Source organism: Oncorhynchus tshawytscha, linkage group LG09 (genome assembly GCF_018296145.1).
Source record: "Oncorhynchus tshawytscha isolate Ot180627B linkage group LG09, Otsh_v2.0, whole genome shotgun sequence".
Lineage (NCBI taxonomy): Eukaryota > Metazoa > Chordata > Actinopteri > Salmoniformes > Salmonidae > Oncorhynchus > Oncorhynchus tshawytscha.
In genome coordinates this window covers 30,831,413-30,844,199 of record NC_056437.1, presented here as the reverse complement: position 1 = coordinate 30,844,199, position 12,787 = coordinate 30,831,413, and the positions used below count along the sequence as shown (strand labels likewise).

Sequence of the window (12,787 nt, the reverse complement as noted above, 5' to 3'; positions counted from 1 at the left end):
TCTTTCTTTTCATTCTGTCATTTAAGTTAGTTTTGTGAATTAACTCCAATGTTGTTGATCCATCCTCAGTTTTCTCCTATCACCTCATGGAGAAATACCTGAGCGGTTTCCTTCCTCTCCGGCAACTGAGTTAGGAAGGATACATGCATCTTTGTAGTCATTGGGTGTATTGATACACCATCCAAAGTGTAATTAATAACTTCACTGTGCTCAAAGGGATATTCAATGTCTGATTTTTTTTTGACCCAATAGGTGCCACCCTTTGCGAGGCATTGGACCTCCCTGGTCTTTCTGGTTTAATTAATCTGTGTTGTATATGTGGGGTACAGAGATGAGGCAGTCATTCAAAAATCATGTTAAACACAATTATTGCACACAGTGAGTCCATGTAACTTATTATGTGACTTGTTAAGCACATTTCTCCTGAACTTATTTAGGCTTGCCATAACAAAGGGGTTGAGTACTTATTGACTCAAGACATTTCAGCTTTTAATTTTTTAATTAATAAAAAACAATGTCAAGCATAAATCCCTTTGATATTATGTGGTATTGTGTGTAGGCCAGTGACACAAAATCTACATTTTAATCCATTTTCAATTCCGGCTGTAACACAACAAAATATGGAAGAAGTCAAGTGGTATGAATGCTTTCTGAAGGCATTGTATATTTTGATGACAGTAAATCATATTTATTTCTGTTTTCGTGGTTGTATTCTCTACTGCTGTATGACTCAGCTGGCTGGGACACTGTTTGGTCTCTGTCAAATCTTTTAGCCTGTCATATTACCTGGTCATGTGCACTTTGGTAAAATGTCTGTTGATAAAACTGTATTTGCAATCATATTTATAATCGTTTTGCTTGTTTAGTCAATTGATTGTATGGTTGATTAGTTATGTGTAAACTATTTTCAGTTACAGATTGGATTTGGCTTTGTATAAATAACAAGTATGTATACTTCCGAAATAAAATACAGCATATCCACTGATGGTTTTGATACATCCATCAGTGATCTATTTAAGCAATAAGGCCCGAGGGGGTGTGGTATATGGTCAATATACCACGGCTAAGAGCTGTTCTTATGTACGACAGAGTGACTGGACACAGTCCTTAGCCGTGGTATATTGGCTATATATCACAAACCCCCGAGGCCCTTATTGCTATTATAAACTGGTTACCAACGTAATTAGTGCAGTAGAAATAAATGTTTTGTCATACCCGTGTTATATGGTCTGATATCAAATCAAACTTTATTTGTCACATGTGCCGAATACAAAAAGTGTAAACCTTACCGTGAAATGCTTACTTACAAGCCCTTAACCAGCAGTGCAGTTCAAGAACAGTTAAGACATGATTTACCAAATAAAATAATAAAAAGTAACACAATAACATAACGAGGCTATACAGGTGGTACTGGTACCGAGTCAGTGTGCGGGGGTACAGGTTAGTTGAGGTCATTTGTACATGTAGGTAGGGGTGAAGTGACTATGCATAGATAATAAACAGCGTGGTTGTCAGCCAATCGGTATTCAGGGCTCGAGCCACCCAGTTTATCATTATTTTTAAGCACCGAACACAAGGGTGGACAGTTGAATAACCAAGTAAGAAGGAAATTACCTTCTTACTTGATTTTAGAATGTGCTCACAAGAATTGTCTCACTGTACCACAGGTCAAAATAGACTATGCATTATATATATATATATATATATATATATAAGGCAGGATTTCCAAAAATCGAACGCACCTCCGCAGGCTGTAGTAGCCTACAGGTCAACACCTGGAACAATCATACAGATTACAATTGTATACAGTGTATCTGTGGCCTGCCCTGTATTGTATATGTTGGTTGCCTCCCACATTACATTTTCCCGTCCATTCAGGTAGGCGACATTCCATCTGATTTGAGAACGAGGCACACTGCAAGTCATTTGCATAGATCGCCGCCCTCCAACGCTTTAGTTGCGTAGTCTATTATGCAAATCACTTTCTCTTTCAAGGAAGTTCAGCGTTTCATAGGGACTGGACTTACTTGATTTAGCCTTCACTCTGCAACTATTTTTCATGAAGTAGGCTGTTCGATTGTCTTCGATAATAAAGGTCGCATGCGAGCACACATGGTCTAACAAGGCCACTTCGGATAAACTTGGTAAATAGCCGTTTTCAAAGTTTCTGTCGGGGCGTAATTCTTCGCAGCAAGATGTCTATTCACAATACCTCCACATCATACAGGACCGTCAGCGTCTCGTCGGACCCGGCCACCACAGTTCTATCCTCGGGCCAATACATCGACGGTTACAGAACTATGAGTGTTTCGCCTGCTCCGGTACAGTATGGTATCGGTAATGGCTACGAGACCGTGCGCTACCTGATGCCCGTACAGCAGCCGATGCAGCAGCAGCAGATGCAGTACGTACTGGTCAACCAGGCCCCTCAGGTTATGCAGCAAATGGTGTCACCTGTATATTTGCAGAATATGCAGAGGGTCAGCGTGAGTAGTTTGGAAGAATCTGACATCTACCGACAACAAAATATAGAGGTGAGTTTATTACCACACACTGTATGATGGGGTTAATGAACAAATGGGGTTAATGCCTAAAAGAGTATGAGTTTAACATTTTATAATATTTGTATATAATTTATTTTAAGAATGGTAAGAACTGTTTACACTTGAGCATCATCTTACTGATGATCTTTGGCTCTCATTAGAAAATCCACCCATGTGCAAATAAGAGAAAAGTTTGTCAGTGCAGGTCGACATGACAGGTATATCATAATCTACCCAGTGCATTGTCTTTACACCATTCATTCTTTCTTTGATACTGTACAGAAAAAAGCCACATGCTTGTGATAGTGATTTGGCAGTAGGCTAAAGGAATAACAATTTGCTCCAGTATAACCCTGAGGGCTTCATTTGAACAAACCTAATGCAATGGTAAATCTAAGCTTTGGTGGTAACCCTAGGGGTGTGTCAGAAATACTTTTGCTATTTTCACAACCAGAATTATGGGTGCATAGCTGGTGGTGGCGGGAAACGGATGGGTTTTGATGAATAAACAAGTTGAAGGTTTGTAGAGGCTTGGCCCCTCACTGGCCAATCAGAAAGTGCTCCATGGCTAAATATGTGGTTTGTTCAAGTTGTGCATTTATGGTCTTTTATGTATTGCGTTGTCATCCACTCCAATTTGAATGTTAGCCCAATATAGAGCCTAGTATGTTAAATAGCCTACAGAAACAAAATAACAAAATGTAGACCTATCCCTAATTTGCTAAATATGTTTAACATCATTTTTAACATTAAATGCATGGCTTCAATATGGAAATATATTGTTAGCATACCATTTGCACTGATATAGGCCATTATGTCTGAGCCATGGACATGCCAAACGTTGTCAATAAGCAAGATTACATGCACTATAAATTAGACCTTGAAAGAGAGTGAATAATTCGAATAAAATGTAACAACAACTTGTTTTAAATAGGCTATGTCTACAGTTAGAGGCACCATCATTTCTCCCCGTGGGCATATAATATTAGGCCTAAAAGACAATTTAGACTATGGAGGTTTTTACACACATTCAAACTTTTCACAGGACCCAGAAAAAGATCCAATATAAAGAGAAAGGGGGACTGTCCACTCACCGTTACTGATCCAAATATATATATAGCTATAGCATACCATCGCTGTTGATATGGCCAGTAGTGCCTTTGCCACGTGAAAGGTAAACAAACAAACAGGAAATATAACCTACAAGCGGATTCAGCACCATGGACAGAAAATTCTCGCGATGTGACAGTTCGGTCCAACAGAGGAAAGTGGAAGAGTTTTTTTAAAATCAAAATGATAAAGTATTTTTAAATTACTTGATGTTCCTAAACAAGCTTCCTACAGTCACTGACACCTTTCATGGAATGGGCATTGCACATAATGAGTCTAAACATTTCAGAGAAGCTGGACAAAAATCATGTCCAATATAAATAAATAAAAAACAATGTCTGTTGACTATTTTGCTGTTTGTGATATTTTCATAAAACATTGGTGATGTAGGCCTACATAAGGCTACTGTTTGTGCCTCAGCTGGTAAAATCAATGCCATAACCAATTACATTAGGCGGGCCTACCTCTAAGACCAGCTTTTGGTCGGTCTTAAATATCTCTGGTTGCGCTCACTGAAATGGGCATATTGGTGCATGTTTTTAAGGACACACCTCATATTTCCGCCCCTCTCACCTCAGAACAAGACCGCTGATGTTAGACAGGTAAATTGCCGAACCTGTCGTAGGTCTGGAAAATGCCAGTATGCCAATTTCTACGTAATTTTCAAAAGCGCAAACTAACGGATGTTTGACATTTGAGCCTCCATTATACTTCCAGCCTGAAAATGAATCTCTGAGCCTGAGAAAAGCACACAGATGAAAGAAGCATGCTTTCCTGAATGCTTGCCTTTGCTTGGATCCCACAGGGTACTCCTGTTACGGAGCCACACCTAGTCAAGCTTAAACCAGCCGTCACACCTTATTACAACTAAATAATAAATCAACTTCTTACACCCCTCTGATTCAGCAGCCCCAGTCATCACTCTTATCTGCAGCAGTGTTTCTCGTTGAACTTTCAGGTTCATCATCAAACCAGTGCCACAGAAATACAAGTATTTTTACTTCTTAGAAATTTGATGTGTAACACAAATTACATAGTAAGTGCTACCAGTAATATTCTAGAACCTATACTCTTAATGACCCTGTGCCTGTTTTTTTTTGCTTTCTTCAGAATATCGATGGGAAAACTCCTTCTGTCTTCAGCCAGACATCTAGCTCCATCAAGAGCCCTGAGCCTGGTGTCGGAGAGGAGGAAGAGGAGGAGGAGGAGGAAGAAGAGGAGGAGGAGGAGGTGGTGAGAGGGACTATACACACCTGCACACACATCGAATTTACTTGCGTACTGCTCTTCACACAGACACACACACATACACCTTCCTACATGCAAACCTGTTTAGTGCACATGAAAGCATCTAATTACACATGCACACACACACCTGCACAGGGCACACACACAAATATGCACTGACACACGCAAGACCTGACATGCACCCATTTTAATTTTATTCAAAATACAATTGTAAGGAAACCAGCTGCGATAGGATTGTGAGTTTGCTCAACAAAAAATATGTTGAGCAACCTCACAACAAAATGTTTGTGTGAACATTTTGTTGAGCAAACTCTCAATGGCAGCTGGTTGCCTTATAATTGTATGTTGAATCAACATCTTTTGTTTTCACAGTGTGGGTGTACAGCACTGCACTTAAGTCAATTATTCATGCAAGTAGTCATGCAAGCACACTGTAAATAATGCTGAGAGCTAACACACACACACTACAGTCCTGGAATATATTTGCCTGCCTGGACCTTTATTTCTGGAGTCAGGTCTATTGACCGCTTATGACCCTGTTCACAGCTGTTTCTCAAATAACTTTTATGGAACTATGGTAATTACCTAATGGTGCGGTCATTGTATTGAGCACTTAAGCTTGGCCTAGTTTGACCTAGTGGCTTTGGAGCTTTTAACACGCCTTTACCAGAACAATGAGCCAATCACACACACACACCTTTGATTAAAGTTTGGCCTTTTCGATACCGTTGGTTTTATGAATAGAGAACACTACCAGTATTACAGCTGAACTTTGTTCATCAGCATTGTCCCTAGTCTTATGCAACACTGTGCGTGGGGCCAGGTTAGGGTGCGGCATGCCATCCTGTTACCAAGAAGCCTTTTCTGTGGTCAGAGGCGGCAGCTCTTTTTGATCAGACCAGAGATGCCATGATGATAGCTGTTGTCAAAACAGAGAAAAAAAACTTTATTCATGTGTGGTGTTGTTATCACCTGGCTTTCATTTCAATTTGCCAGTCAGTATTGTCTTGTCAAATAATCATCACGGCGTACTTGGGTCATGTCAAAGTGTGTGTGACTGAGTGTGTGAGTACATGTGTGTGTGTAGATTGTGTCTGACCGAGGATATCTTTTTAGCCACTTGAAGAGGCATACTGAGCGTCTGAGGAGTTATTAGCATATTGTCTTTGTTTAAGTTGTTCTAGGTTATTGTCATCTCACTTTGTGTTGTGACATGCCTACGTTGTTCAGGCTTGCATTCAACATATTTTAAGAATAAAATGAAGCATTCATGAATTCCAAGATCAAGACGCTTCAGGGCGTACAGCCATAGACTCAACGTTCTTCAGGGATTCAGTTTTCCTTTCTCACTGAATCACATAGAACATATCCATTAATCACTACTGATTGTCAGGTACATTGTGAAGGGAGCACTGATCCAGCTTGTTCCTAACCACACCACACCTACGTGTGTTATTGTATCTGGAAGAGTTGAGGTTGAAAGACAGAATTCTAGGTTTCTTACTTTCTTCACACTAAGGAAAAACCGCAGCACTCTAACGTGAATGTTAGTTTCCTCCTATAAAGATGTTGGGATTTAAAGTGATGTATCAAAACAAATTTCAGTCAGCTTGGTTTCCCTGAGGGACTAAGATAATCACTTATCTTCTAATCTTCTGCTTGCATAACTAAGGAAAATGTAGGCAAGTTAGTAGACGGCTGTACACACAGGAACTTTCTCTGACCCCCAAATTAGATTACTTTGTGCAGGCCCGGTCTTGGCCACTCTGCTGCCCTAGGCGAGGCAAAAGTAATTGCAGCCCTTCTAAACTCTGCAAATCTACACAAGCCCCAGTAAGCAAAATTATGTTGAAAAGACGTCATTACTACGAATTTGAAGTTGAAGTTAGGTTCATTTTAGTTTCTGAATGAAAGGTTAAAATACTTATTTCCCGGACGTTGAAATTAGGTTCATTATCGGTTCTGAATGAAAGGTTAAAATACTTATTTCCCGGACGTTGAAATTAGGTTCATTATCGGTTCTGAATGAAAGTTGATAAGACGTCTGTTATAGATGTCTATTTTTGGACCAAATCAACGCTGGTCCAGACCGGACCAAATCAACGCTGGTCCAGACCGCCAACGCTGGTCCAGACCGGACCAAATCAACGCTGGTCCAGACCGGACCAAATCAACGCTGGTCCAGACCGTCAACGCTGGTCCAGACCGGACCAAATCAACGCTGGTCCAGACCGGACCAAATCAACGCTGGTCCAGACCGGACCAAATCAACGCTGGTCCAGACCGCCAACGCTGGTCCAGACCGGACCAAATCAACGCTGGTCCAGACCGGACCAAATCAACGCTGGTCCAGACCGGACCAAATCAACGCTGGTCCAGACCATACCAAATCAACGCTGGTCCAGACCATACCAAATCAACGCTGGTCCAGACCGGACCAAATCAACGCTGGTCCAGACCGGACCAAATCAACGCTGGTCCAGACCGGACCAAATCAGCGCTGGTCCAGCCCGCCAACGCTGGTCCAGACTGGACCAAATCAACGCTGGTCCAGACCATACCAAATCAACGCTGGTCCAGACCATACCAAATCAACGCTGGTCCAGACCATACCAAATCAACGCTGGTCCAGACCGGACCAAATCAACTCTGGTCCAGACCATACCAAATCAACGCTGGTCCAGACCGGACCAAATCAACGCTGGTCCAAACCATACCAAATCTACGCTGGTCCAGACCAGACCAAATCAATGCTGGTCCAGACCATACCAAATCAACGCTGGTCCAGACCGGACCAAATCAATGCTGGTCCAGACCGAACAAATCAACGCCGGTCCAGACCATACCAAATCAACGCCGGTCCAGACCATACCAAATCAACGCTGGTCCAGACCGGACCAAATCAACGCTGGTCCAGACCGGACCAAATCAACGCTGGTCCAGACCGAACCAAATCAACGCTGGTCCAGACCATACCAAATCAACGCTGGTCCAGACCGGACCAAATCAACGCTGGTCCAGACCATACCAAATCAACGCTGGTCCAGACCGGACCAAATCTGAAACAAACATTGATGTCTATATTTGGACCAAATCAACGCTGGTCCAGACCATACCAAATCTGAAACAAACATTGATGTCTATATTTGGGCCAAATCAAGGCTGGTCCAGACCATACCAAATCTGAAACAAACATTGATGTCTATATTTGGGCCAAATCAAGGCTGGTCCAGACCATACCAAATCTGAAACAAACATTGATGTCTATATTTGGGCCAAATCAACGCTGGTCCAGACCATACCAAATCTGAAACAAACATTGATGTCTATATTTGGGCCAAATCAAGGCTGGTCCAGACCGAACCAAACATGGTCGTCAATGATTGGTTCAAGCCCTGTCCGGACCGCCCCCAAAAAAGACAGCCGGACCAGACAGGACCAAAAAAAGATGTCCAAAAGATATCCGTGTTGGTCCGTGCTTAATTGGGTGTAGCCTACAGATACCAATTCCGATTTTTGGGGGGGACAAAACTTACAGATACCGATAATATCTGTCAATTATACTGTTTGACTGCGGTGAAATTAAATGTTGTAATTTTTCCACACTGAATTCTTGTACGTTTCCTTCCAAAAGAGAAATTGTCCAATAACTATGCTTCAAATGTTGTGTTATTATTGTCACAATGTATGAAATCATCATGAGAATGGCCGCAAGTGTTCAGATGAGCATGACATTCCCTTTTTTCAACCTATTTATTGAATATCTGTTGAATTATCGTCCGATACTGATATAGCGGTAAAAGGCCAATATCGACGATCATGAACCGATATATCGGTCAGACTCTAAATGTTTCTATGTCAAACTTGTTTTTTTGCATATAGGCAGCAGCCAGTTTAATTGCCATTTGGATCTAGACAGGTTCTTTCAGTCTCTGGCCTGTAATTCCCACGAGACACTAACAGCCCAGCGATGATAATGACTGGGCTTGGCATTTTATTGGCACACTGCTGCCCTTGATGATTGGGAAGACAAGGTACATACAGGTAGTTGATTACTCAATAACTAGTGGTTACAGGCCTGTACACGGTAAAATGGTTTGCTGATCATTTTGGATTCTGTGTTGTACATGTTGAGTGCTGTGCGTGTGTGCCTGGGTGTGCGTGCGCGAGTTTGTGTGTTTGTATGACCAAACAGACCTACATTTTATTTGCATATACAATTATTATTGTTTATCTTATGCCTTCACATTCCTGTGAGGTCCCTCCAGTGTCAAATGGTCAGACTGTTAGAAAGCTAACATGCCCTCCCACTCTACACAGGCAGTGTCACAATACCCCAGACTCTGCTGTTACAGTGTAATACTGATGCCCTGGTTCATACTCCTGTCCTGACCTACATCAGTATTCACATGGACACACAGGGCCTTTGTGGATAAGGCAATAAAGTCTAGAAGGACTGGACACACTTCCAGGTAGAGCCATCATGATGTACTGCCTTCAAGTTTTAGATTACAGATGTACAGTGCCTTGCGAAAGTATTCGGCCCCCTTGAACTTTGCGACCTTTTGCCACATTTCAGGCTTCAAACATAAAGATATAAAACTGTATTTTTTTGTGAAGAATCAACAACAAGTGGGACACAATCATGAAGTGGAACGACATTTATTGGATATTTCAAACTTTTTTAACAAATCAAAAACTGAAAAATTGGGCGTGCAAAATTATTCAGCCCCCTTAAGTTAATACTTTGTAGCGCCACCTTTTGCTGCGATTTCAGCTGTAAGTCGCTTGGGGTATGTCTCTATCAGTTTTGCACATCGAGAGACTGACATTTTTTCCCATTCCTCCTTGCAAAACAGCTCGAGCTCAGTGAGGTTGGATGGAGAGCATTTGTGAACAGCAGTTTTCAGTTCTTTCCACAGATTCTCGATTGGATTCAGGTCTGGACTTTGACTTGGCCATTCTAACACCTGGATATGTTTATTTTTGAACCATTCCATTGTAGGTTTTGCTTTATGTTTTGGATCATTGTCTTGTTGGAAGACAAATCTCCGTCCTAGTCTCAGGTCTTTTGCAGACTCCATCAGGTTTTCTTCCAGAATGGTCCTGTATTTGGCTCCATCCATCTTCCCATCAATTTTAACCATCTTCCCTGTCCCTGCTGAAGAAAAGCAGGCCCAAACCATGATGCTGCCACCACCATATTTGACAGTGGGGATGGTGTGTTCAGGGTGATGAGCTGTGTTGCTTTTACGCCAAACATAACGTTTTGCATTGTTGCCAAAAAGTTCAACAGAGCACCTTCTTCCACATGTTTGGTGTGTCTCCCAGGTGGCTTGTGGCAAACTTTAAACAACACTTTTTATGGATATCTTTAAGAAATGGCTTTCTTCTTGCCACTCTTCCATAAAGGCCAGATTTGTGCAATATACGACTGATTGTTCTCCTATGGACAGAGTCTCCCACCTCAGCTGTAGATCTCTGCAGTTCATCCAGAGTGATCATGGGTCTCTTGGCTGCATCTCTGATCAGTCTTCTCCTTGTATGAGCTGAAAGTTTAGAGGGACGGCCAGGTCTTGGTAGATTTGCAGTGGTCTGATACTCCTTCCAATTCAATATTATCGCTTGCACAGTGCTCCTTGGGATGTTTAAAGCTTGGGAAATCTTTTTGTATCCAAATCTGGCTTTAAACTTCTTCACAACAGTATCTCGGACCTGCCTGGTGTGTTCCTTGTTCTTCATGATGCTCTCTGCGCTTTTAACGGACCTCTGAGACTATCACAGTGCAGGTGCATTGATACAGAGACTTGATTACACACAGGTGGATTGTATTTATCATCATTAGTCATTTAGATCAACATTGGATCATTCAGAGATCCTCACTGAACTTCTGGAGAGAGTTTGCTGCACTGAAAGTAAAGGGGCTGAATAATTTTGCATGCCCAATTTTTCAGTTTTTGATTTGTTAAAAAAGTTTGAAATATCCAATAAATGTCGTTCCACTTCATGATTGTGTCCCACTTGTTGTTGATTCTTCACAAAAAAATACAGTTTCATATCTTTGTTTGAAGCCTTAAATGTGGCAAAATGTCGCAAAGTTCAAGGGGGCCGAATACTTTCGCAAGGCACTGTATACATAGTTAAAGGGGATTGCTGTCTCAGATTCTATTAAAAAAAAACATTTGTTTTGAAGGGATCACATTTTTATTTAGATCAAATTGTATGTGATACAAACCATGTACAAGTGTGCTTTTCACTCTAGATAAATGAGTGTCTGGGTTTATAAGTGCTTTCTTTAGAAAATGGAGGAATTTGAAATAGGATCTGATCAATGACTATATAATGTCTGTGTTTAATAATATCCTACTCCCCCCAGAGAGGGAAAGCTGGTTCAGCTGGATGGGTGCGTACTGTGTAGTATGGATTTTAAGGGCAATTCCATGATAGCATAGCCTGGAAATAGGTTTGGTATCTCAGATTAATCTGTCAGTTCTCACATAGAAACTTAATTGGGAGGAAGGATGTTTGATATGCTTTTACATTTGTAACACAAACCATTTTTGAGAAAATCATGATTAAAGTGACAATTTTAGGCCTTTTTTTAGAGTTATACAGGCCTCATGTAAGGCCCTATGATCCATGAACTGTACATTATACAGACAACACCTCCTGTGTGCTCTAAAATATGGAGCATCGCTCATCCCTCAGCTGGTGATTTGCTAAATGCGCAATCCTACAGGTTAATGACCTATAATGTACATTTCTACGTATAAAATGTATAATTTCCTCAGAAGGAGCAAAGAGCCACTCTGGAAATGTGATGTGTTTTAAGAGTATATTGTTCTAAAAATAAGCTAAATCAAAAAAGGGGCCTTTAATGTGAATTTCTTTATTTCAGAATATAGCCATACATATTTTATAGCACACTGTTAGGAGTAGGACACCAAGGTTTTGTCTGTATCATGTACGGTTCATGGATCATAGGGCCTTACAGGAGGCATGTATACAGTGGGGCAAAAAAGTATTTAGTCAGCCACCAATTGTGTAAATGAAAGAATGAATGGGGCCATGTATCGTGAGATTTTGAGTGAAAACCTCCCTCCATCAGCAAGGGCATTGAAGATGAAACATGACTGGGTCTTTCAGCATGACAATGATCCCAAACACACCGCCTGGGCAACGAAGGAGTGGCTTCGTAAGAAGCATTTCAAAGAGTGGCCTAGCCAGTATCCAGATCTCAACCCCATAGAAAATCTTTGGAGGGAGTTGAAAGTCTGTGTTGCCCAGCAACAGCCCCAAAGCATCACTGCTCTAGAGGAGATCTGCATGGAGGAATGGGCCAAAATACCAGCAACAGTGTGTGAAAACCTTGTGAAGACTTACAGAAAACATTTGACCTCTGTCATTGCCAACAAAGGGTATATAACAAAGTATTGAGATAAACTTTTGTTATTGACCAAATACTTATTTTCCACCATAATTTGCAAATAAATTCATTAAAAATCCTACAATGTGATCTTCTGGACTTTTTTTTCTCATTTTGTCTGTCATAGTTGAAGTGTACCTATGATGAAAATTACAGGCCTCTCTCATTTTTTTAAGTGGGAGAACTTGCACAATTGGTGGCTGACTAAATACTTTTTTGCCCCACTGTAGGTCTAAAAGAGGCCTAAAATGGTCACTATCATCATGATTTTCGAAAAAAAATGGGTTGTGATACAAATGTAAAAAGCATGTTAAACATCCTTCCTCCCAATGAAGTGAGAATTGCCAGAGCACTCTGTGGTACCTAAAAATATCTTTGGACTAAGCTGCTGTGGAATTGCCCATAAAATACAATCTCCTAACAGCAATCCTTCAGACCTGGTTGTTAATTAACTATGATA

The 12,787-nt window shown here is 41.1% G+C and overlaps 1 protein-coding gene across 3 annotated transcripts in view; it reads left to right on the top strand.

Moving 5' to 3' along the window:
• Window positions 1–1,982: 1,982 nt before the first annotated feature.
• Window positions 1,983–12,787, top strand: part of LOC112257782 (protein POF1B) — a 36,169-nt gene continuing 25,364 nt past the window's right edge. For 2 of the 3 annotated variants that reach the window (XM_024431618.2, XM_024431617.2), the window contains exons 1-2: window positions 1,983–2,534; window positions 4,764–4,886. In XM_024431618.2, the coding sequence (XP_024287386.1) occupies window positions 2,196–2,534; window positions 4,764–4,886 (462 nt within the window). In that variant the 5' untranslated portion in view covers window positions 1,983–2,195. The remainder of the gene's footprint in view (window positions 2,535–4,763; window positions 4,887–12,787) is intronic. The other variant, XM_042326791.1, reaches the window with a different exon arrangement.